The 24,753-nt window shown below is 40.3% G+C and overlaps 1 protein-coding gene across 1 annotated transcript; it reads right to left on the minus strand.

The window, feature by feature from the left end:
* Nucleotides 1-20,504: 20,504 nt before the first annotated feature.
* Nucleotides 20,505-22,406, minus strand: LOC130463705 (uncharacterized). The gene is made up of 4 exons (XM_056832921.1): nucleotides 22,205-22,406; nucleotides 21,890-22,056; nucleotides 21,504-21,797; nucleotides 20,505-21,323 (listed from the first exon to the last, which is right to left on the minus strand). Exons 1-4 carry the CDS (start codon nucleotides 22,404-22,406, stop codon nucleotides 20,505-20,507), a joined length of 1,482 nt encoding a protein of 493 aa, XP_056688899.1.
* Nucleotides 22,407-24,753: the final 2,347 nt, after the last annotated feature.

Genomic DNA, 24,753 nt, shown 5'->3' on the forward strand with positions numbered 1-24,753 from the left:
CTATGTAGATAACCCCATATAATTTGTTCTATGACTTTATGATAGAACAAGATAAATAAATTCTAAATAATAGACTTAGGTGATTACTCAAAATGAATATTTCAGCAAAGTAAAAGTAGATTGAGGCCTGTAACATCACAAGACTTCACAAAATAGATTATCAAATTATTCAATTCTCATTCTACTGCAAGAAAGTTACTGCATAGCTTGATTATAGACTAGCATGGAGTATAACCAGTAGTAGCAAGCGACATCGCAAATCTGAAATCTACAACTGTTAAAAGCACCATGAAAACAGGATCTAGTAGTGTAACACATATATAATTTAGGAGAATTTTATTTTTTATTATTATTATTATTATTTTCTTTTGAACTCAAGCTTTCTATTGCTTTACGCTCTGTTTTCTTCATCTAATAGTTGTACTTCATTATTCAAAATACATAAGAAGGCATAGAAATGAAGAGATTTCAAAATTAGCAGAACATATAATTGAAGTGCTACTCACAATGATAAGTACAAATAGGAAATTCACTAAAAAAAAAATACTATACACGAATCAATGAAAACTACTACTGAGACTTGTAGAATAAGTGTCCCTTGCACTTTGAATAATCCAAATATCAGTCAACAAGAAAGAAAGAAATAAGCACATAGTAGGAAAAAAAAGAGTTAAGAAACCTACTACAAGCTGAGAAATTACCACCTAACCAAAGGATATTTAGACAACCCAAGATCACAAAGACTAATTTCCTTTTTATCAACTAAATTCCAAAGTAAAAGTCAATAGTTAAACTTTAAGTATGTAAAGACTATAAATCTCCCCGGCAACGACGCCAAAATTTGATACGGGTCATTTACCGTATTAAATTAAAAACCTATCTTAGACCTTTAAAAATATTAACAAGTAGTAAAAGGATAAGAAAGGGTCGATCCCACAGAGAGAATATTAGATTTCCTACACTCATTGTTTAACTAAAAAAATATCATTAGCCACCAAATTTAGTCAGACGAACCATTTATTTACACGTACTATTTACATAGATTTGGGGGGATTGAAGAGAATATTAACCAATAGAACTAAGTGACTGAGTAATTAATCTACTATTTACAAGTGACGACACAACTACCCTTTTCAATCTCATGACCCTTACTCGATTTAGCTTATTAATCGTACCCATGATTGAACTTGAGGATTTAACCAATTCTAACTATCAGACTAACTGTAGAGTCTTAAGTAATAAAGACTCCCTGTACTCCCTTATTCATAATCAATTATGAACTAAGCCAAATTGATTCTAAACCAAACCAACTCACACAAATCTGATCGCAACGTGTATAAATTAGACTTGGTAGCATTAAGAACTAGGAGACATCATTAGTCCTAATTAATCTAACCAATTAAATGTCTAGACTAATTAGATTGAATTCACTTCCAAATCTATACTACCACCATGATTGCAGGCTTAATATAAATTAGAGCTACTTGACTACATAATCTGGACTAAGCCAAAATACATAGTTAGCATTAATTCTCAACTATACTATACGTAATAAAAAAATTACAACTTTCATATACAATTGCAAATTTGATAGTGATGATAAGCAATTTCAAATACTAGTCAAAACAGGAAGTTCCTCAACCCAATTATCAAAACCAAAATCAATGTATTAGACCAACAATAAATCAAGTACATCATCACAGCAACAAAAAAAATGATTGAAAACATGTGAAATTGGAATAATCAAGTAAGAAGAACTCATTAATTTGTGCGCAAGAACACCGGAACGAACCCGGCTTCGACCCCGTACTCCTCCGTTGTTCTTGTTCGGCCTTGGATTTGAGGCTAAGCTCCCCTCCAATGGTTGCCTTCTCTTCCCAATTACCGCAACTCAACATAATTAACAATCTTCAACTGGTGATTTTTCGGTTGTTGTGTGTGTTTTTGTTTTGGTTTGAGTTGCAATTATATACACGAAAAACCCTAACTTGGCCGGAGATATCGGGAATAGAAGATCGGTACTGTGAGTTTGTTGCTATTGCCCTCGAGAAGTACGGAGAGATTGCTGAGATTGCTGGTTTTGTTTTGGTTTGTTGCTATTGCCTCACGAATCTGGTGATGAAGAGAATGGGTCAAATATGACTCTTCATCTTTCTTTCAATTCACGTGTTATCTCCAATTTAGGTGGAGATTTATTGGACCCATTATCTTAGCCTTCTTAATTTCTTTCAACATGGGTTTAACTTGATAAGCTTGGGGTTTTCTTGGCTTCCCCTCATTAATTGTCATTGTTGACGTCTCGTGTGCAACCAACAGGCTTTGGCTTCTCAACAATTTATAACCTGTAACATAACCGAGTAATATTTAGGCTAATTTAACAATAAAATATAAAACAAAGAAAAATATACTTATAATTTATTAAAAGTAACTAAAGACCAAAAATAATAAATTAAGGACGGCTATATAACTAAAATAAGGAAATAAATATATGTTAAATAATGCACTTATCATATGCTATGATATGTACACGCCCGGATGTTGCGTACGCACTCAGTGCTACGAGCAGATACCAGTCAGACCCAGGAGAGGCACATTGGACTGCTGCCAAGAATATTCTGAAGTACCTGAAAAGACACAAAGATGACTTCCTGGTCTATGGTGGAGATAATGAATTAATTGTTAAAGGCTATACGGACGCAAGTTTCCAAACCGACAAGGATGATTTCAGATCACAGTCTGGGTTTTTCTTCTGCCTCAACGGAGGTGCAGTAAGCTGGAAAAGTGCTAAGTAAAGCACCATTGCGGATTCTACAACTGAAGCGGAGTACATTGCTGCACATGAAGCAGCAAAGGAAGCTATATGGCTAAGGAAGTTCATAGGTGGACTTGGTGTAGTCCCCTCCATTAAAGGACCAATAGCCCTATATTGTGATAATAACGGAGCTATTGCACAGGCAAAGGAGCCTAGACACCACCAAAGAGTCAAGCATGTACTTCGTAGATTTCACCTTCTACGAGAGTTCGTTGAATGAAAAGAAGTCGAGATAAGCAAGATTGGAACTGATGACAACATCTCAGATCCATTGACTAAACCTCTGCCGCAGGCGAAGCACAACTCGCACACTGCAGCTATGGGAATCAAGCATATTGGAGAATGGCTTTGATGTCCTTGTTTAATGTTTTAAAGTTTTAGAGTTTAATACTTTGTAAAACATTATTGGTTAACCATTCACAATAAATGAATAGAATTTATTTTTCCATTTAATTTGTGGTTTATTAAATGATGAGTCCCTTCAATTTGACGAAATATTCAAGATAGACTGTCAGGACCAGTCCTGTGACTAAGAAATGTCTATCAAGTGAACTTGAATGTCAAAAGTTGAAAATGGTCCCTGGTCGGAGTTTTCTATAAAGATGGACGCATAGAAAACGTTAGACGACTAGAATGCAAGATGACTAGTAGTTCTGTTTCTTGAACTATGTGGACATGGCAATGTCATAATCATTTGCATAGATACTTATTTTGGGAAGACTAGTATCGGACAGACCTATGAAACTTTACTGTAAGAGATGAAAATCTGTCATAAGTAAATTTCATTAAAATTATTAGACACTAATCCTCAATACCTGAGTGATTTGAGGTTACTTGTTTGAGAACTGCTTACTTTGACGTTGTCAACCGTCGCACCGTAAAAGGAGGCTATAAAGGCAACGCTCAGGTAATCACCTATCAAACGAAGTCTAATCTCAAGATCGCAAGATTGGGATTGTCCTCCCATAAATCGGGACGAGATGCTGAAAGTTGTACAAGGCCACTCGGAGAGCTAGAAACTGTAAAATGCATGGCCGTGCTCAGATGAATCATAGGCTATGATTATCTGTTTATTTGATCAGTTGAACTCTGAAACCGAGAAACACCTCTAGACATAATAAGGATGACAGCTCTTACCTTATGTTCAAGAGCAAGCATCGAGCGACGAAGGAATTAGGAAATGCACACTTGTCCCTAAGGACAAGTGGGAGACTGAAGGAAATAATGCCCTTGGTCCAAGTATGCATTTAATGTTAAGTCTAATAAATGCGGTTCAGTATTAATTAACAAGTTAATAATTCAGTGAGATCAAGTGAGCTGAATGCCTAGCTTAGAGGCCGCTTCAGTTCAAGTGGAATTAATGATATTATTCCACAGCTTACTCTTGACTGAACCCGTAGGGTCACACAAATAGTACGTAAAAGGATCAAGTATATAATGACATTAAATACTCCATCTATGGATATTCGGAATCGACGGATCTTGGTTTCAGTGGGAGCTGAGATCGTCAAAGGAAAGAAATGAATACTCCGGAAACGATGATATTGCCGGAAACGGAAATATGGGTCGTATCGGAAATATAAATATTATCCAAGTCGTAGATGTTGCCGGAAACGGAAACATGGTACGTATCGGAAAATATTATCGGGAATGGAAATATTACCGGAATCGGAAATATTGCCGGAAACGGAAATATTGTCAGAATCGGAAATATTATCGGAATCAGAAAATAATTTCGGAAACGGAAATATTAAATATTTGTTCGAAACGGAAATTAATTCCGGAATCGGAAATGTTAAATATTGTTCGTGTCAGGAATGAATTCCGGAATCGGGAATTTAATCGGAAAGCATATCGTACGAATTAGCATCGGACGAGGCTTGCTAGACGAAGGCCCAGCACGAAGCCAGGCCGACGCCAAGCAAGCCACACGCATCCAACAACACGCCAAGGCCTCGACCAGGCCCAGCGCAAGGCCAGGCCCAGCCAAGGCTTGGCGCGCGCGCTCAGCGATGGGCTGCGAGCAGTGGGCCTCAGCGCTGTGCGCCCAGCGTGGGCCGCGAGGCTTGCGCATGGGCGTGCGGTGCTCGTGCCCTACGTGTGTGTGTGCTATACGAATCCTAAAGCTATCGGAATTCGTGCATAGATTAAATCCTAATCCTAAAAGATTAAATTAATTATTTAGAGTTCTAAAAGGATTCTAATTAATTAATTAGTATTCTAACAGGATTCGAAATCCTTTCCAAGGTTCTATAAATATATGCCTAGGGTCATAAATTTATATACGAGTTTTTCAACAAGTATTCATACAATAAAACAATGATTTTTTGAGCAGAAAAATCTGTCACATTCTTGCCCATAATTAACCGAAAATTATAGTACCTTAAGGGCGATTCTATTTAATCTTAAGGCGGATCCGGACGTGCTGTGGACTATCTACGGAGGGACGACACTTGGAGTCCTAAAGACTTGTTCTTGTTCGGTTCGGGCGCAGCTAGGGAAGGCACGCTACAAAGTGTATGCACCTAAATTATGCTAAATGATTATGTGTAAATAATATGTTTCCTGGCATTAAGGTTTTCCGCATGATTTATGTTTTGTCATATGTATCATAACCCAACAGGCGAGCCGCTTCCGGGGTCTGAGTCGCCTGCGCCGGTGGTTGATCGTCCTCACCATCGAGGATCTCAACCGGCGTAGGGGAAGCAACCCTCTTGCTGGGACCGGCCCCTCCTCTGGTGTCCCCCCTCTAGGCTGAACCCTCCGGAGGAGGATGCTGCCGCAAAGGAGTCACCGCCATAGGAACGACCTCCACTGGAGAATCCGTCGACTTCTCCGGCAAGTATTCCTTCTTGGGGCGCCTGATCCCCGCCTTGACTTTGGGACGCTTCCCCGCCGTAGAAGCATCCCTGTCTTCGGCCTTGCGCTTCGGGGCGGCCGGACCCTTCTCACCCTTCTGTAATAATGGAAGAGGAAACATAAGGAAAATGCCGAACCAACATATCAACATCAATAAAAATAGACAACTTACTTTCGCCGGAGCGCCTCCAACGATCCCTTTCAGCTTCTGGTCAACCATCTGGGTCAACCACTCTTTAGTGCTAATCCCTCCTTTTTCCTGGGCCGGGAGCTTAGACATGGCAACGGCTGCAAAAGAAGAATTTTACACCAATTAGTTTAACAAATAATGTTTCACATGAAAGCAGTAGTGCCTTGATACCTTGGTCTAACCCATGATCTAGACCAGCCGCCGCCAAGAACAGTAGGTCCTTGAACTGAGAACATGACGGGAGCCAGGACTTGGGGATGTTCAGGTTCTTAGTCCCTACCGTCACAGACTCAGCCTGGAAGTGGACGGCAATTTGATCCCACTCCTGAGCCGTTAAGGCCGGCAATTCCTCGTTCCCTCCAGCAAAGCGAGGCTCCAATTGCCAGCGGCTAAACTTCAGTTCCGCCGCCTCATCCGCGGTCCACATGACCACCCACCTCATCTTCCAAAAGTGATGCTTTGACGGCTTGTCAAAGGTAGTAGCATACTCACCTTTGTTGGCAAACTGGAACCAACCTTCGGCCCCCTTTACCTTCTGAAAACACACCAGCCTGAGGAAAGCGTTAAAAGACGGCCTCAGGCCCAACAACTCACACTTTGCGACGTACCCCAGTACGTTCGTCCAAGAATTGGGTGACAATTGGCAAAGACCAATGCCGAGTCCATCCAACACTTCCTCTACGTAAGGATGGATAGGGAAACGCAAGCCGCTCTTGAAAGCACCGGCATAAACAGGAAATTCACCTGGGCCCACGTCAAAAAAGTGGACGCCTCGCTTTCCGAAAACCTTATTTCATAACCAGGGCCAGTATTCATGCCAGCGGCATAATTTTCCCCGTGCCTCTCCAACCACTTCAACCATTTTGGATCAGCTCCAATATGATCCGCATCAACTTGTGCATTCTCCCCATAAACATCTTCAGCAACAACTTGAGGCACTTCACTTGCCTCCTCTTGGGCCTCTTCATTCACAGCCCCACCGTCGCTCTCATCTGGTTCTGACTCCTCGAACGAGCCGACAGGCTGTCTTGATGAACCAGCATCCTCCATCTCTTCCATCCAAAACTCATCAAAGTGTGTTAACCCCTTGACGAGCACCGCTAGTCTCACCCGGTGGAGTCCAGCTTATCTCCCCCGCCGGCACTCTGATGGATCTCCCCCCTGAAAAAGAAGGGTCCATCTGCTGACCTCTTAGCCGCAAGTCAGCAATGTTTACCGTGTTTTTCGTCCTCGCCATCGTGTCCTGCATAAGACGCAATGGGAGGCCGAACTTAACGACGGGCTTAAAAAATGAGGGATATTGGTGCGGCGCAGGTCAGACCACCATACCCAGAAATTCCAACCTTAACGGCCCAAGAACCTTAAAAGCATCGACTAAAATATTGGACGGTACAACAATGGACGAACAACAAAGGAATTTCAAAAATTACCAACACATAAAAACTGAAGAGGAATGATTAGGGGAATTACCTTAAAAAATGTCGGAGATAATGGCGTCAAAGCAGGCGTCCCAAAAAGCAGACGAAGAGGTCGTACAGTCCCTTTCCGTCCTACGAAATCGGCCGATTCGAAGAATACGTCAGATGTCTCTCTGTAACTTCTCTCTAGAAAGCAAGGAGGTGAATTTCTGAAAAGTAAAACGAAAATTTTTAACCCCTCACATATATATAGGAGGGACAGAATGGGAAAAGTCGCCACGTGGCGCGCTCTCTTCGGTTCAAAGAACCTGATTAAAAGATGAATGGTCAAGGAAGGGCATCATACGAACTATTTTACTCTAATATCCTCCTTGAGGGGCAAATGATGTGGGTAAAAATACCCCACCTACGTGGCTCCTTGTTCATATGACACGTGGCCCCTCCTAATTGGTCAGCCGCCTATTTGGCTGCCATCTAGGAGTCAGTGTAGGTTGATGAATGGTTGAGCCAAGTGTGCCAATTCCTTGTAAGGCCCATGGCACATAGGGAAAGTTATGATAGTGACACATGTCATTATCTGGTAAACTAACCAATCATGAGAGATCACTCTAGGGTTTCCCCCCAAAAAGAGGAGACTATAAATATACCTAATTCCCTAGGAATTAACACAGAATTCTAGACAGAGAAACACCCTACAATTTATAAATAATGCTTTCTGTTCATTAATTACTTCTTCCTTAAAACCCGTGTCTTACTTAAGCATCGGAGGGAATATTCCTTCGGGAATATTCTTGTTTTGTAGGTACGCCGCCGACGTGGACTGGACTTGACACTACGTGGAACCTGATACCTCCTCGTCATCATCCAAAGGAAAAACTCCCACAATACCCCCCATCAACAATCACACTACACCACTTATCTTTCAGTAGACATTTAGTATGAAACAACTGATCTCGTTGGTCCGAATCAGTAGATGCAATTTGGGTTTGTAGAGCTCTAAGAACCAGATTTGTGTCATAAACTGGAGCCTCATACCCCTCCTCCTCCTTTTCATAGCCACTCTCATCAAACACAAGTACGTCCCCCAACCTCTTCTCCTCTTCAAACAACTCCTCACGGCATTCAACAGCTTCTCTCAAGGTCACTACCCGTTTATTTGGACACGCATTTTGATAATGCCCAAACCCTTGACACTTAAAACAACGCACGTTGGACAGACTTGTATCTTTGGTTGAGTTAAATAATTTTGGGGCAGCCGTAGAATTACTTGAACCTACGGTACTAGGTGATGTGTTTGGTTTCAAGATAGGTTCGGATTTAGACCAAGACTTGGCCTTACCATCCATACTTGACCCTCCCCCATATTTTGCTCTCCCTTGGTTTTCTAATTTTAAACAAAGTCCACAAAAAGTATCAAAATCAGAATATGGATAAAGGTCTACGGTATTGGCAATATATTGTAGTTTAAACCCCTTAAAATCTAGACAGTTTTTGTTCCTCAATCTCCTCAATTTCCCCCACTAAGGACAACTTTTCAAACTCATCAATATATTCAGCCACACTCATTTTCCCTTGCCTCAATTCAGCAATTTTACGATAAGTCGTTATTCTATGAGTTGTTGGCACATACCTTTTACGTAGCTTACGTTTCAAAGACTCCCAAGAGGTGATTTTCTCCTTCCCATCAAGAATTCTCTTGGATTTCAGTCCTTCGAACCATAATGAAGCTCCTCATCCTAGCTTCAATATGGCATACTTACAACGCTTCTCATCATCAATGTCCTTGAAATCGAACATTCTCTCTATCTTGCGCTCCCATTCCAAATAAGCTTCCAGATCTGTTCCACCAACTAATTCAGGAAGTTCCGTGACTTTGAATTCATCCACAACCCGTAGTGGATCACGTCTAGGATGCCTTCAAAATCACCCATCTCGAACGTTCTTTAAGGCTTCTTGGAGATGTTAAGTCAGGATCGTCAAAAAAGGTGCTTGAAGAAAGGTGCTTTTGTATGGGGAGAGGAGGCTCAAAAGGCGTTTGATGTGATTAAAGAGCGTTTGTGTGCTGCTCCTATTTTGGCATTGTCGGATTTTTCTCAACCTTTCGAGGTCGAGTGTGATGCTAGTGGTGTGGGAATTGGTGCTGTTTTGGTCCAAGGTAAGAGTCCCATAACTTATTTTTCAGAAAAGTCACGGGGTGATCGTTTTAATTATTGCACTTATGACAAAGAGTTCTATGCTATTGTTAGAGCTTTGGATCATTGGAGTCATTATTTGCGTTCTAGCCACTTTGTTTTGCATTCTGATCATGAATCTTTGAAGTATATTAATGGGCAACAAAAATTGAGTCCAAGGCATGCTAAATGGGTTGAGTTCTTGCAATCCTTTCATTTTTCTTCGAAGTACAAAGATGGTAAAAGCAATGTGGTGGCTGATGCACTATCACGAAGGTATACTTTGCTTGCTACACTTGATGTTCGTCTATTGGGGTTTGAGACCTTATTATCGTGATGATGGTGACTTTGGATTTGCATTTGAGAAATGTGCAAATGGTGCCTATGGAGAATATATGTTGCAAGATGGGTTTCTTTTCAAAGGCAATCGTCTTTGTATTCCTAAACACTCAATTCGTGAGCTACTAGTTCGTGAGGCTCATGGTGGATGATTGGCTGGTCACTTTGGCATAGCCAAGACCTTGGAGATTTTGAGAGAGCATTTCTTTTGGCCTAAAATGTTAGGTGATGTAACAAACATTGTGAATAAATGCGTGACTATATGGCCAAGAGTTCTTTCACGCCCGGTTTATACTCACCTTTGCCGGTTCCAGTTCGTCCTTGGGAAGACATTTCTATGGATTTTATAGTGGCTTTGCCTCGTACTCAAAGAGGTAAGGATGCTATTATGGTCGTGTTTGATAGATATTTCAAAGATGGCTCACTTCGTTGCTTGTCACAAAACGGACGATGCTTTAATGTGGCTGATTTGTATTATAAAGAGATTGTTCGTTTGCATGGAATTCCCAAAACTATTGTTTCTGATCGTGACTCCAAGTTCTTGAGTTACTTTTGGAATACATTGTGGAGAAAGGTGGGAACCAAGTTGTTGTTTAGAACTTCACATCACCCCTCAAACTGATGGGCAAACGGAGGTTACAAATCGAACCTTGGGAACGTTGTTGCGAGGGTTGGTAAGTAAAACGCAAAAGGATTGGGATGTCAAGCTTGCTCACGCTGAATTTGCTTATAATCGTTCTCCTACTTACGCTACTGGTCATTCTCCATTTGAAGTGGTATATGGGATTAATCCTTACCTGCCATTGGATCTGATTCCATTACCAAAAGATGAGTTGGTTCACAAAGATGCTGATGCCAAGTAGAAGTCTATGATGAAACTGCACCAACATGTTCGTGCCCGTATTGAAGCTATCAATGCCTCTTATAAACAGAAATCAAATAAGAATCACAAGGCTCGGGTGTTTGACGAAGGTGATTTGGTTTGGGTTCATTTGAGGAAAGAGCGTTTTCCAGGCAAACGCAAAAACAAGCTTATGCCTAGGGCAGAAGATCCTTACAAGGTGGTTACACGTGTGAATGGTAATTCTTACAAGATCGAGTTTGCGGGAGATTATGGTGTCCATGCTACTTTCAATGTAGGTGATCTCTCACCCTATCTTGATGATGATGGTCTTGCTGAATTGAGGTTAATTCCTTTTAAAGGGGGAGGGGATGATACGGTCATGGATGAAGTTGATGGTCAAGGTGACGGTCTTATGCTAACAATTGGAACCAAAGCTGATTTAGGTTCAATGTCTCATTTTGTGTGCATGGTGACTTGGATTGAATGAGTTCATTTGATGGTCCGTTTGATGGTCCGTTTGTATGAATGGACCGTCATGCCATTTGGTCTCACTAATGCTCCTAGTATGTTTATGAGGCTAATGAACGAAGTGCTTAAATCATTTTTGGGTAGATTCGTTATGGTATATCTCGATGACATCTTGGTGTATAGTAAGAACGAAGAGGAGCATCTGATTCATTTGAGGGATGTTTTTGAAACCCTTAGAGCTCAAAAGCTTTATGGGAAGCTAGAGAAGTGTTCGTTCCTTGTTGATAATGTGGTACTCTTGGGCTATGTGGTTTCGAACGATGGGGTGCTCGTGGATCAGTCCAAGATCGAGGCTATCAAATCATGGGCTAGTCCTAAAACTATAAGTGAGGTACTTTTTATTCGTGATTTCAGTACCATTTCATGTCTTATTACTAGTTGTTTGAAGAAAGGTGCGTTTGTTTGGGGAGAGGACTCTCAAAAGGAATTTGATGAAATTAAGGAGCGTTTGTGTGCTGCTCCTATTTTGGCATTGCCGGATTTTTCTCAACCTTTGAGGTCGAGTGTGATGCTAGTGGTGTGGGAATTGGTGATGTTTTGATCTAAGGCAAGCGTCCCATAGCTTATTTTTTGGAAAAGTTAGGGGGTGCTCGTTTGAATTATTGCACTTATGATAAAGAGTTCTATGCCATTGTTAGAGCTTTGGATCATTGGAGTCATTGGAGACATCAAATGCCAATGCTTCATTCTGCCTAGCTAATGCTTCTAGCATGGCATCTCTCTTAGCATTATCATTTACTTCGTCTCCCATTTCAGAACTGAGCTCTGATACCACTTGAAACAAACACAACCCAATGAAGAATAGTGTTTAAGATAGGTTTGAATACAAGCTTAAAGAATCACTCTTAAAGCAAAGTATTCTGTTTTTAGTTAAGGAAGTGAATCACTCTCAACCTAAACTAAAAAGAGTTTAATTAACAAAATAAGTGAATCACTCTCAAATCTTGTTAATTGGATTGAATTCTTGTAGTTTTACCTCCCAAGAGATTCGTGCAAGTTAGAATAAAAACACCGAGTTTTTAATCTTTAAACACAACGGTTTATAAAAATGTTTTTCAACTTTCAAATCTGCCTTCTTTGATACCCAAGCTTACATATATATATATTACATGAGCTAAAAGACTTAATTCATCAGAAACTAAGCCTTACACACTAAGGAAATAAATAAAGCAAAGAAATTACAAAATATCTCCTAAAACTGACTGAAATCAGCCCACCTTCCACTTGCTTGCTTCCTTCTCTTCATTGGACGAATTTGTAAAGTAGGGAACCTATAGGAACCTTTCCTATACATGAAGACATCTCCAACCAAGAAAAGAAATCATTGATTTGTTGCAAAAAGCCTCCTGCCCAAATCAGAATAAAAGGAAGGCTTCTTTTGTGTTAAGCAAATGGGAAGCTTTCCTAGCTTGGAAGGAAAGCTTAGAATTGGCCCAAATTCTGCAACTAGCTTAAGCACCTTTATGAATAAGCTGTGAGCTTATTATACCTTGCTTTACACGTCCCAAAATGCTTCCGTACTAAGCGAAATACAACCAGTTTTACGAAATCGTAAATTACAAAAACTGTTTTAAGAGCTAAGTAATTAATGAGCGTAATTAGTCAAAGCGAAGCATGTTTATGACTTGATTTACAATAATTATCATTAAGCACCTCAATGACACACCTTACCAACACCCATCAGGAGCTCCTTGCTTCACCTACTTAGCTTCACTTCATTCGTTGCTTAATACGAGCACACTAGTACTAATCTTTAGGCCATGGATCTCTCCTTTATTGTGATTAAGATTAGTACTTAGCAACACTTGTGGATTGGTATCTGATTTTACATCATCCTCCCCTTCTTCAAAAGGAATTGTCCTCAATTCTTGCACATCTTCATCTTCTAAGTAAGGGGATAAGTCACCTATATTGAATGTTGCTGCCACACCATATTCTCCAGGAAGATCTATTTTATAAGCATTATCTCCATACCTCTCAAGGACTTTGAAAGGCCCTTCAAATCTAGGCATGAGTTTGTGCTTCCTTTTGCTTGGAAATCTCTCCTTTCTTAAGTGAATCCACACCAAATCTCCAGGAGAAAACACCCTTGGTTTTCGGTTCTTGTTTGCTTTCTTCTTATACATCTCATTTGCCTTCTCTATGTTGGTGTGTATCTCTTTGTGTACTTTCACCATAGCTTCAGCTTGTTGCCTAGCATCTCCATGAATATAAGAAACTTTAGGAAAGGAAATAAGATCAATGGGTACATAAGGATTTACCCCATATACTACTTCGAATGGTGAATATTTTGTTGCAAAAGTTGGAGTTCTATTGTATGCAAACTCCGCATGGCATAGCTTGACATCCCAATCTTTTCCTGTTTTGCTCACTAAGCCCCTAAGTAAGGTGCCTAGAGTTTGATTTGTCACTTCAGTATGACCATCTGTTTGAGGGTGATGTGAAGTACTAGATAGCAACTTGGTACCCATCATTCTCCATAGGGATCTCCAAAAGTGGCTCAAAAACTTACTATCTCTATCCGAGACAATAGTTCTTGGTACTCCATGTAAACGAACAATTTTCCTGAAATATAAACAAGAAACATTAATAGCATCTTCTGTTTTATGACAAGGCACAAAGTGTGCCATTTTAGAGAAATGGTCCACCACCACCATGATTGAATCATTCCCTCTTTGTGTTCTAGGAAGTGCTACAATGAAATCCATGCTAACATCCTCCCATGGTCTCTCTGGAACTGGTAAAGGAGTGTACAACCCCTTATGAAACGTGCTCTTGGCTCTTTGACAAACTCCACAACGAGCTAGAACAGCATGATCTTCTTTGATCATGTGAGGCCATGAAAAGTGCTCTTGTAATAGCACCATAGTTTTGCTAATACCAAAATGGCCAGCCAAACCACCTCCATGAGCTTCTCTAATCAGCAAATCACGAACTGGACACTTAGGAACACAAAGTTTGTTCCCTTTGAACAAGAACCCCTCCATTTGATGATAATGGTCTTTTGGACCATCTTTGGTAGCCACGAACAGGTCATGCATCTCCTCATCAAGAGCATAGAACTCTTTGATCAATTCAAACCCAAGTACCTTGGAATCCACCATATTAAGCAATAAGTGCCTCCTAGATAATGCATCTGCTACAATATTAGCCTTTCCAGCTTTGTATTTAGCAACAAAATTGAAAGACTGTAAGAATTCTACCCATTTAGCATGACGAGCACTAAGCTTGTGTTGCCCATGTGATACGATTTTAAAAACTCGTTGTATAAACAAGGATAGTTGATTAACAAGCTAGACCTTTAACTCGTTGATCGTGAATGCAAGACAAGACCTATTGACTCACAATCAGTTCTTTGAATAGGAAATGCGTCCAAAATAAAGAAAAAAAACTGAATTATAAACTATAATTCGAAATGTAACAAACAAGTGTTTTAATCATCCAGTTGGTTGTTTATTCCAATCAAGAAGCTGACTATAAATAGCCAAAAACCAACAGCTACAAGAGCTTTAAACGGCTAATTAAGAGCCATTTAAGAGCCTTTAAAACTGACAGTTACAAGCTCTAAAGCCTCCTAATTCAGTCACTAAATTGGAGGTTACAAAGGCTTAAAACTCTCCTTACAAACAGCAATAATCAAAGCTAAGTAATGACTGAATTTAAATTGGGGATTTAAACAAATATCCCTTTATTAAACCGACTTTAACCAAAGCAATTAAGAATAATAAGTGCGTACAATCTGTTTAAACAAGCGGACCAATGTGATTAAATGGACCAGTTTGATTAACGTACCACCTTGATAATAAGGACCATATAACGAGCTCACTCAATCCAAGTCACCATGCACACAAAATGAGCCATTGAACCCAAATCAGTTTTGGTTCCAATTGCTAGCATAAGACTATCACTTTCATCCATAACCGTATCATCCCCTCCCCCTTTAAAAGGAATTGACCTCAATTCAGCAAGGCCATCATCATCAAGATAAGGTGAAAGATCACCTACATTGAAAGTAGCATGGACACCATAGTCTCCCGGAAGCTCTATCTTGTAAGCATTATCATTCACACGTGCAACCACCTTGTAAGGACCTTCAGCCCTAGGCATAAGCTTGTTCTTACGTTTGCTTGGAAAACGCTCTTTCCTTAAATGAACCCAAACCAAATCACCTTCTTCAAACAACCTCGGTTTGCGATTCTTATTTGATTTCTGTTTATAAGAGGCATTAATAGCTTCAATTCGCTCACGAACTTGTTGGTGCAGTTTCATCAGACTTTAACTTAGCATCGGCATCCTTGTGAACCAACTCATCTTTTGGTAATGGAATTAAATCCAAGGGCAAGTATGGATTAATCCCATATACTACCTCAAATGGAGAATGACCAGTAGCATAAGTAGGAGACCGATTATAAGCAAATTCAGCGTGAGCAAGCTTGACATCCCAATCCTTTTGCGTTTTACTTACCAACCCTCTCAATAGCGTTCCCAAGGTTCGATTTGTCACCTCTGTTTGCCCATCAGTTTGAGGGTGATGTGAAGTGCTAAACAACAACTTGGTTCCCACCTTTCTCCACAATGTATTCCAAAAGTAACTCAAGAATTTGGAATCTTGATCAGAAACAATAGTCTTTGGAATTCCATGCAAACGAACAATCTCCTTATAATACAAATCAGCCACATTACAAGCATCATCCGTTTTGTGACAAGCAACGAAGTGAGCCATTTTTGAAAATCTATCCACCACGACCATAATAGCATCCTTACCTCTTTGAGTACGAGGCAAAGCCACTATAAAATCCATGGATACATCTTCCCAAGGGCGAACTGGAACCGGCAAAGGTGAGTATAAACCGGGTTTGAAAGAACTCTTGGCCATATGACAAGTCACACATTTATTCACAATGTTTGTTACATCACCTAACATTTTAGGCCAAAAGAAATGTTCTCTCAATATTTCCAAGGTCTTGGCTATGCCAAAGTGACCAACCAATCCTCCACCATGAGCCTCACGCACTAGTAACTCACGAATTGAATGCTTAGGAATACAAAGGCGATTACCTTTGAAAAGAAACCCATCTTGCAACATGTACTCCCTATAAGCACCAACTGCACATTTCTCGAATGCAACTCCAAAATCACCATCATCATGATAATAATCTTTTAAGGTTTCAAACCCCAACAAACGAACATCAAGTGTAGCAAGCAAAGTTTACCTTCGTGATAATGCATCAGACACCACATTGCTTTTACCATCTTTGTATTTCGAAGAAAAATGAAAGGATTGCAAGAACTCAACCCATTTAGCATGCCTTGGGCTCAATTTTTGTTGCCCATTAATATACTTCAAAGATTCATGATCAGAATGCAAAACAAAGTGGCTAGAACGCAAATAATGACTCCAATGATCCAAAGCTCTAACAATGGCATAGAACTCTTCATCATAAGTGCAATGATTCAAACGAGCACCCCCTAACTTTTCCGAAAAATAAGCTATGGGACGCTTACCTTGGATCAAAACAGCACCAATCCCCACTCCACTAGCATCACACTCGACCTCAAAAGGTTGAGAAAAATCTGGCAGCGCCAAAATAGGAGCAGCACACAAACGCTCTTTAATCACATCAAACGCCTTTTGAGCGTCCTCTCCCCATACAAAAGCACCTTTCTTCAAGCAACTAGTGATAGGACTAGTAATAGTACTGAAATCACGAATGAAACGTCTATAAAATGAAGCAAGACCATGAAATGAACGCACCTCACTTATAGTTTTAGGATTAGGCCACGATTTGATAGCCTCGATCTTGGAGTGATCCACGGACACTCCATCTTTCGAAACCACATAGCCCAAGAATACAACATTGTCAACAAGGAATGAACACTTCTCTAGCTTCCCATAGAGTCTTTGAGCTCTAAGTGTTTCAAAAACATCCCTCAAATGAATCAGATGCTCCTCTTCGTTCCTACTATACACCAAGATGTCATCAAGATATACCACAACGAATCTGCCCAAAAATGATTTAAGCACTTCGTTCATTAGCCTCATAAACGTACTAGGAGCATTAGTGAGACCAAATGGCATGACGGTCCACTCATACAAACCATGTTTTGTCTTGAAAGCCGTTTTCCACTCATCTCCTTCACGCATCCGAATCTGATGATAACCACTTCGCAAATCAATTTTTGAGAACAACTTCGAACCATGGAGCTCATCTAACATATCATCAAGTCTCGGAATTGGAAATTGATTCTTGATGGTAATGTTATTCACAGCCCTACTATCAACACACATTCGCCATGTTCCATCTTTCTTAGGCACAAGCAACACCGGAACAGCACATGGACTCAAGCTTTCTCTAACATAGCCTCGATTCACAAGTTCATCAATTTGCTTTTGCAATTCCTTTGTTTCCTCCGGATTGCAACGATAGGCAGCCTTAGTAGGCAAAGAAGTTCCTGGAATAAGATCAATTTGATGTTCAATACCACGAATAGGGGGCAAACCTGGTGGTAATTCATCCGGAAATACATCCTTGAACTCAAACAGCAATTCGGCAATGGGACTGCCTTCTTTCCAATTTTGGCCTTCAATTGGACTCTCCTTAGCCACGAGCAAATACACCAACTCTTCATGATCAAGAGCTTGCTCAATTTCTCGTTCACTAGCCAACATGGTGAGATTCGGCTTTTTCTTTTGTTTCACACTCATGGATCGAACCGCTTGAGATGACATAGGCTTTAGCACAATTTTCTTGCCTTTGTCTCTCAATTCATACTCATTGCTTCTCCCTTTATGAATCACGTCCCTATCAAACTGCCAAGGACGACCCAACAAAATATGACAAGCATCCATAGGAATAACATCACAAAGAACTTCATCCACATACGAACCCATAGTCAAACCAACCCTTACTTGCTTCGACAATTTTACACTATTACCATCATCAAGCCAATGGAGTGTGTATGGCCTAGGATGGGCAGTAGTGACTAAGCCTAATTTTGACACCATTTCACTAGAAGCAGCATTGGTACAACTCCCCCCATCAACAATTACACTACACCACTTATCTTTCACTAGACATTTAGTATGAAACAACTGATCTCGTTGGTCTAGATCAGTAGGTGAAATTTGAGTTTGTAGCGCTCTAAGAACCAGATTTGTGTCATAAATTGGAGCCTCATACCCTTCCTCTTCCTCCTCATCACCACTCTCATCAAACACAAATACGTCCCCCAACCTCTTTTCCTCTTCCAACAACTCCTCACGACATTCAACAGCTTCTCTCAAGGTCACTACTCGTTTATTTGGACACGCATTTTGATAATGCCCAAACCCTTGACACTTAAAACAACGCACCTTGGACAGATTTGTTTCTTTGGTTGGGTTAGATAGTTTAGGGGCAGCCGTAGAATTACTTTAACCTACGGTACTAGGTGATGTGTTTGGTTTCAAGCTAGGTTCGGATTTAGCCCAAGACTTGGCTTTACCATCCATACTTGACCCTCCCCCATATTTTGCCTTCCCTTGATTTTCCAATTTTAAACAAAGTCCACAAAGAGTGTCAAAATCAGAATATGGATAAAGGTCTACGGTATTGGCAATATTATAATTTAGACCCCTTAAAAATCTGGACAGTTTTTGTTCCTCAATTTCCTCAATTTCTCCCATTAAGGACAACTTTTCAAACTCATCAATATACTCAGCCACACTCATTTTTCCTTGCCTCAATTCGGCAATTTTACGATAAGTTGTTATTCTATGAGTTGTTGGCACATACCTTTTACGTAGCTTACGTTTCAAAGACTCCCAAGAGGTAATTTTCTCCTTCCCTTCACGTATTCTCTTGGATTTCAGTCCCTCGAACCACAATGAAGCCCCTCGTCCTAGCTTCAATATGGCATATTTGCAACGCTTCTCATCATCAATGTCCTTGAAATCGAACATTCTCTCTATTTTGCGCTCCCACTCCAAATAGGCTTCCGGATCTGTTCCACCAACAAATTCAGGAAGTTCGGTGACCTTGAATTCATCCATAGCCCGTAGATCACGCCTAGGAGGCCTACGATACCCCCCATCTCTAACGTTCTTCAAGGCTTCTTGGAGATGTTGTAGAAAGTCAGGATCATCAAAATCCATATTTCAGTTTGTAAGAATTACGAACATCAGCTCTTTTTTTTTTCTTTTTTTTTTTTTTTTTGGGCGGATCACACGAACAGCAGCTCTGATACCACTAATGATACGAGTTTAAAAACTCGTTGTATAAACAAGGATAGTTGATTAACAAGCTAGACCTTTAACGCGTTGATCGTGAATGCAAGACAAGAGCTATTGACTCACAATCAGTTCTTTGAATGGGAAACGCGTCCAAAACAAAGAAAAAAAACTGAATTATAAACTATAATTCGAAATGTAACAAACAAGTGTTTTAATCATCCAGTTGGTTGTTTATTCCAATCAAGAAGCTGACTATAAATAGCCAAAAACCAACAGCTACAAGAGCTTTAAATGGCTAATTAAGAGCCATTTAAGAGCCTTTAAACTGGCAGTTACAAGCTCTAAAGCCTCCTAATTCAGTCACTAAATTGGAGGTTACAAAGGCTTAAAACTCTCCTTACAAACAGCAATAATCAAAGCTAAGTAATGACTGAATTTAAATTGGGGATTTAAACAAATATCCCTTTATTAAACCGACTTTAACCAAAGCAATTAAGAATAATAAGTGCGTACAATCTGTTTAAACAAGCGGACCAATGTGATTAAACGGACCAGTTTGATTAACGTACCACCTTGATAATAAGGACCATATAACGAGCTCACTCAATCCAAGTCACCATGTACACAAAATGAGCCATTGAACCCAAATCAGTTTTGGTTCCAATTGCTAGCATAAGACTATCACTTTCATCCATAACCGTATCACCATGAATGTATTTTAACGATTCATGATCAGAATGAAGAACAAAAGCTTGTGGCCTCAAATAGTGACTCCAATGATTAAGAACTCTAACCATAGCATAAAACTCTTTACCATAGGTAAAATAGTTTAATTTGGCGTTGTTAAGCTTCTCACTAAAATAAGCAATAGGCTTGCCACTTTGAATTAAAACAGCTCCAATACCTGTTCCACTAGAGTCACACTCCACTTCAAAAGGTTTAGTAAAATCAGCTAAAGCTAGAATAGGTGTGTTACACATCTTTTCTTTTACTAGTTCAAATGCCTTTTGAGCTGCTTCATTCCATTGAAATTTTCCATGTTTAGTGCATTCAGTTATAGGAGCTAATAAAGTACTGAAATTATTTATAAACCTCCTATAAAATGAAGCTAAACCATGAAAAGATCTCACCTCAGTGATAGTTTTTGGAACCGGCCAAGAGGAAATCGCCTCCACTTTGGATGGATCCACCTTCATCTGAAATGATGAAGCCAAGAAAACCAATCTCCCTTTGCATTAACGTGCACTTTTCAAGCTTGCCATAGAGTTTTTGCTCTCTTAAAACTTCGAACAGTTGTTGCAAATGATTTAAGTGATCATCCTTGTTAGAACTGTAAACAAGAATATCATCCAAATAGACAACCACGAATTTTCCCAAAAATGGCCTAAGAACTTCATTCATCAATCTCATGAACGTGCTAGGAGCATTTGTGAGACCAAATGGCATAACCAGCCACTCATACAACCCATACTTCGTTTTGAAAGCTGTCTTCCACTCATCTCCCTCTCTCATGCATATTTGGTGATACCCACTCCTCAAATCAACCTTCGAAAATACCTTGGAACCACTCAACTCATCTAACATGTCATCCAATCTAGGGAAAGGAACTCTGTATTTTATGGTTATGTTATTCACAGCACGGCTATCAATACACATCCTCCACGTTCCATCTTTTTTTGGCACAAGTAAAGCCGGAACAGCACAAGGGCTTTTACTCTCCCTCACGCAGCCTTTCTTCACTAACTCACTGATTTGGCTTTGTAACTCCTCACTTTCTTTTGGGTTACATCTATAGGAAGGCTTATTTGGAATCGGTGCTCCGGGAATTAGATCAATTTGATGCTCAATTCCACGTTTAGGGGGTAGGCCAGGTGGTAGGTCATTAGGAAACACATCCCTAAATTCCTCTAGTAACTCCCTCAAATTTGGATCCTTTAATCTCCACTCCCTCTTTCACCTCCTTAACAACCAAAATATATACAATCTGGTTGGTCTCCAACTCCCTCTCAAATCTTTTCTCCCCAAAAACACACTCCCACACACTAGGTTTTCTTTTGGTTTAGGTTTTGTGTTTCTGATTTTTGAAGGAGGTAATGGTAATAAGGTTTTGATTTTTCCATTCTTATTCACCTTATATACATTAGTAGAACCATCATGAATAACTTTTCGATCAAACTGCCAAGGTCTACCAAGTAGAATGTGACAAGCAGTCATAGGAATCACATCACATAGAATTTCATCTTCATAGTTTCCAATTGAAAAAGTGATTAAAACTCTATTTTTCACCCTTACTTCACTATCATCATCTAACCATTTCAGTTTATAAGGATGTGGATGTTTAGTAGTAGGTAATTCTAACTTCTCTACAAGTTCAGTTGAAGCTACATTAGTACAACTACCACCATCTATGATTAACTTGCATAGCTTCTTATTTACTAAGCATTTAGAATGAAAATGGTTTCTCTTTGTTCCTCATTTTCTGCCACAACATTAGAGTATAATGATCTCCTAAGAACCAAAGTTTCACCCTCCATTTCTGGATTACACAAGTCCTCTTCCTCACTTTCACTTTTATCATGTTCCATCTCTAAAAGAGATTCTTTTTCCAACTTTTCTATTTCCTCTACATCTCTTATAGTCATGACTCTTTTGGTAGGACAAGCAGATTGGTAATGACCATAACCTTGACACTTAAAACACTTCACTTTTAAGGTTTTATCATCTACAACTTCTCCTTATCTTTCTTAATGAAATCGTTTTTTTTATCTTATCAAAGTTACTAGTACTAATATTAGCTTTAGAAGTACTAAATGGCTTTGAATAAGACTTACTTGCAACTGATTTCTTCTTTTGGCTATCAATTTTTATAGCCACCTTGCATGCTTCATCGAAAGTAAGGTATGGATACACCTCTACTTTCTCACGTACATCTTCATTTAGGCCTCCTAAGAATCGGCCTAGTTTTTGCTCCTCCATTTCTTCTATGTCACAAACAATGGAAAGCTTCTCAAACTCCTTGATGTACTCCTCCATAGACATGGCACCTTGTTAGCATAAGACCATCACCTTGACCATCACCTTCATCCATGACCGTAACATCCCCTCCCCCTTTAAAAGGAATTGACCTCAATACAACAAGGCCATCATCATCAAGATAGGGTGAGAGGTCACCTACATTGAAAGTAGCATGGACACCATAATCTCCCGGAAGCTCGATCTTGTAAGCATTATCATTCACACGTGCAACCACCTTGTAAGGACCTTCAGCCCTAGGCATAAGCTTGTTCTTGCGTTTGCTTGGAAAACGCTCTTTCCTCAAATGAACCCAAACCAAATCACCTTCGACAAACATCCGAGGCTTGCGATTGTTATTTGATTTCTGATTATAAGAGGCTTTGATTGCTTCAATACGGTCACGAACTTGTTGGTGCAATTTCATCATAGATTTCAACTTGGCATCGGCATCTTTGTGAACCAACTCATCTTTCAGCAATGGAATCAGATCCAATGGAAAATATGGATTCATCCCATATACCACTTCAAATGGAGAATGACCAGTAGCATAAGTAGGAGAACGATTATAAGCAAATTAAGCGTGAGCAAGCTTGACATCCCAATCCTTTTGCGTCTTACTTATCAACCCTCGTAACAACGTTCCCAAGGTTCGATTTGTAACCTCCGTTTTCCCATCAGTTTGAGGGTGATGTGAAGTGCTAAACAACAATTTGGTTCCCACCTTTCTCCACAATGTATTCCAAAAGTAACTCAGAAACTTGGAATCACGATCCGAAACAATAGTCTTGGGAATTCCATGCAAACGAACAATCTCTTTATAATACAAATCAGCCACATTACAAGCATCATCCGTTTTGTGACAAGCAACAAAGTGAGCCATCTTGGAAAATCTATCAACAACGACCATGATAGCATCCTTACCTCTTTGAGTACGAGGCAAAGCTACTATAAAATCCATAGAAACATCTTCTCAAGGACGAACCGGAACTGGTAACGGTGAGTACAAACCGGGCTTGAAAGAACTCTTGGCCATATGAAAAGTCACACACTTACCCACAATCTTCGTTACATCGCCCAACATTTTAGGCCAAAAGAAATGCACCTTCAATATTGAAGGAGATATGTCCTTCACCCAAGGTGCATTAAGTCTAATACCAAGGTTCAGATTAATTGCGAACAGTTAATTTAGTGAGATTAAGTGATCGGAACAGCTAGCTGGAGCAATGCTTCCTGATGTGGGTAAAAATACCCCACCTACGTGGCATCAACGTCACGCGACACGTGGCTCCCGATCACTGGTCAGCTGCATATCTTGGCTGCCACCCAAGAATCAGCCTATGCTGATGAAAGAGTCCCTTTTGAGGCCCATGGCCCATAAGGAATGTTGTGATAGTGACACATGTCATTATCTAATAAACTAGCCAATCATGTGACATGATTCTAGGGTTTTCCCTAAAAGGGGGAGACTATAAATACCTCCAATTCCCAAGAAATGGACACACAATTCTAGATAGAGAAACATTCTACTACTTACCTTTAATGCTTTATGTTCATTAATTACATCTTCCTAAAAACCCGTGTCTTACTTAAGCATCGGAGGGAATATTCCTACGGGAATATTCTTGTTTTGTAGGTACGCCGCCGACGTGGAACCTGATACCTCCTCGTCATCATACAAAGAAATAAACTCCCACAACATTTGGCGCCGTCTATGGGGAGGTAAGGTAACATGGTAGACGTCCAGCACTTCGGAGACGCACCCATCAGTCAAAACGAAAACGACGAAACCGCAATCAAAGGTGATCGTCCTCCTCGAGGGAGGGACGACAGAAGCCACCAGTCTGTAGGACAGGACGGTCGTCCTGAACGTCCTCCTGAGTCACAACCCGAGCAGGTTCAAGTGGAAGATGAGACGGGTCAACCTTTGTTTCCTCCAGGCGGCCACTTGAGGGCTGATGCCGACACAGTTATGGAAGAGAACCCAGACTTGCCGGTGTCTGCTGGGCAGCTCAAAGATATCCTAGCTGGATTCAAAGCACAGATGGACACCCTACAAGATGAGATCAAGATTATCCGTTCTCAGTCTCAGGGTACGGGAATTCCGTTCTTTAATGGACTCACTCGGTCTAATGTCTGGCGGCAGGACCAAGCACGAAATGACGATCATGACAGACGTTTTCACAGAACAAGAACTTCCTTCCAGCCCATAGCTCCGTGTCGGATCCTGCCAACTTCTCGGCCTGAACCTGGACCGTCCCGAAGAGTACCGATCATTCAGCTAGATAGGCCCCAAGAAACTGAGTTGTCAGATACAAGTTCCACTCCAGTCATGCAAGATTCACCCCTCGCTGCCCCTTCGCGCCGT

This window comes from Spinacia oleracea, chromosome 1, assembly GCF_020520425.1.
Source record: "Spinacia oleracea cultivar Varoflay chromosome 1, BTI_SOV_V1, whole genome shotgun sequence".
Taxonomy (NCBI): Eukaryota; Viridiplantae; Streptophyta; class Magnoliopsida; order Caryophyllales; family Amaranthaceae; genus Spinacia; species Spinacia oleracea.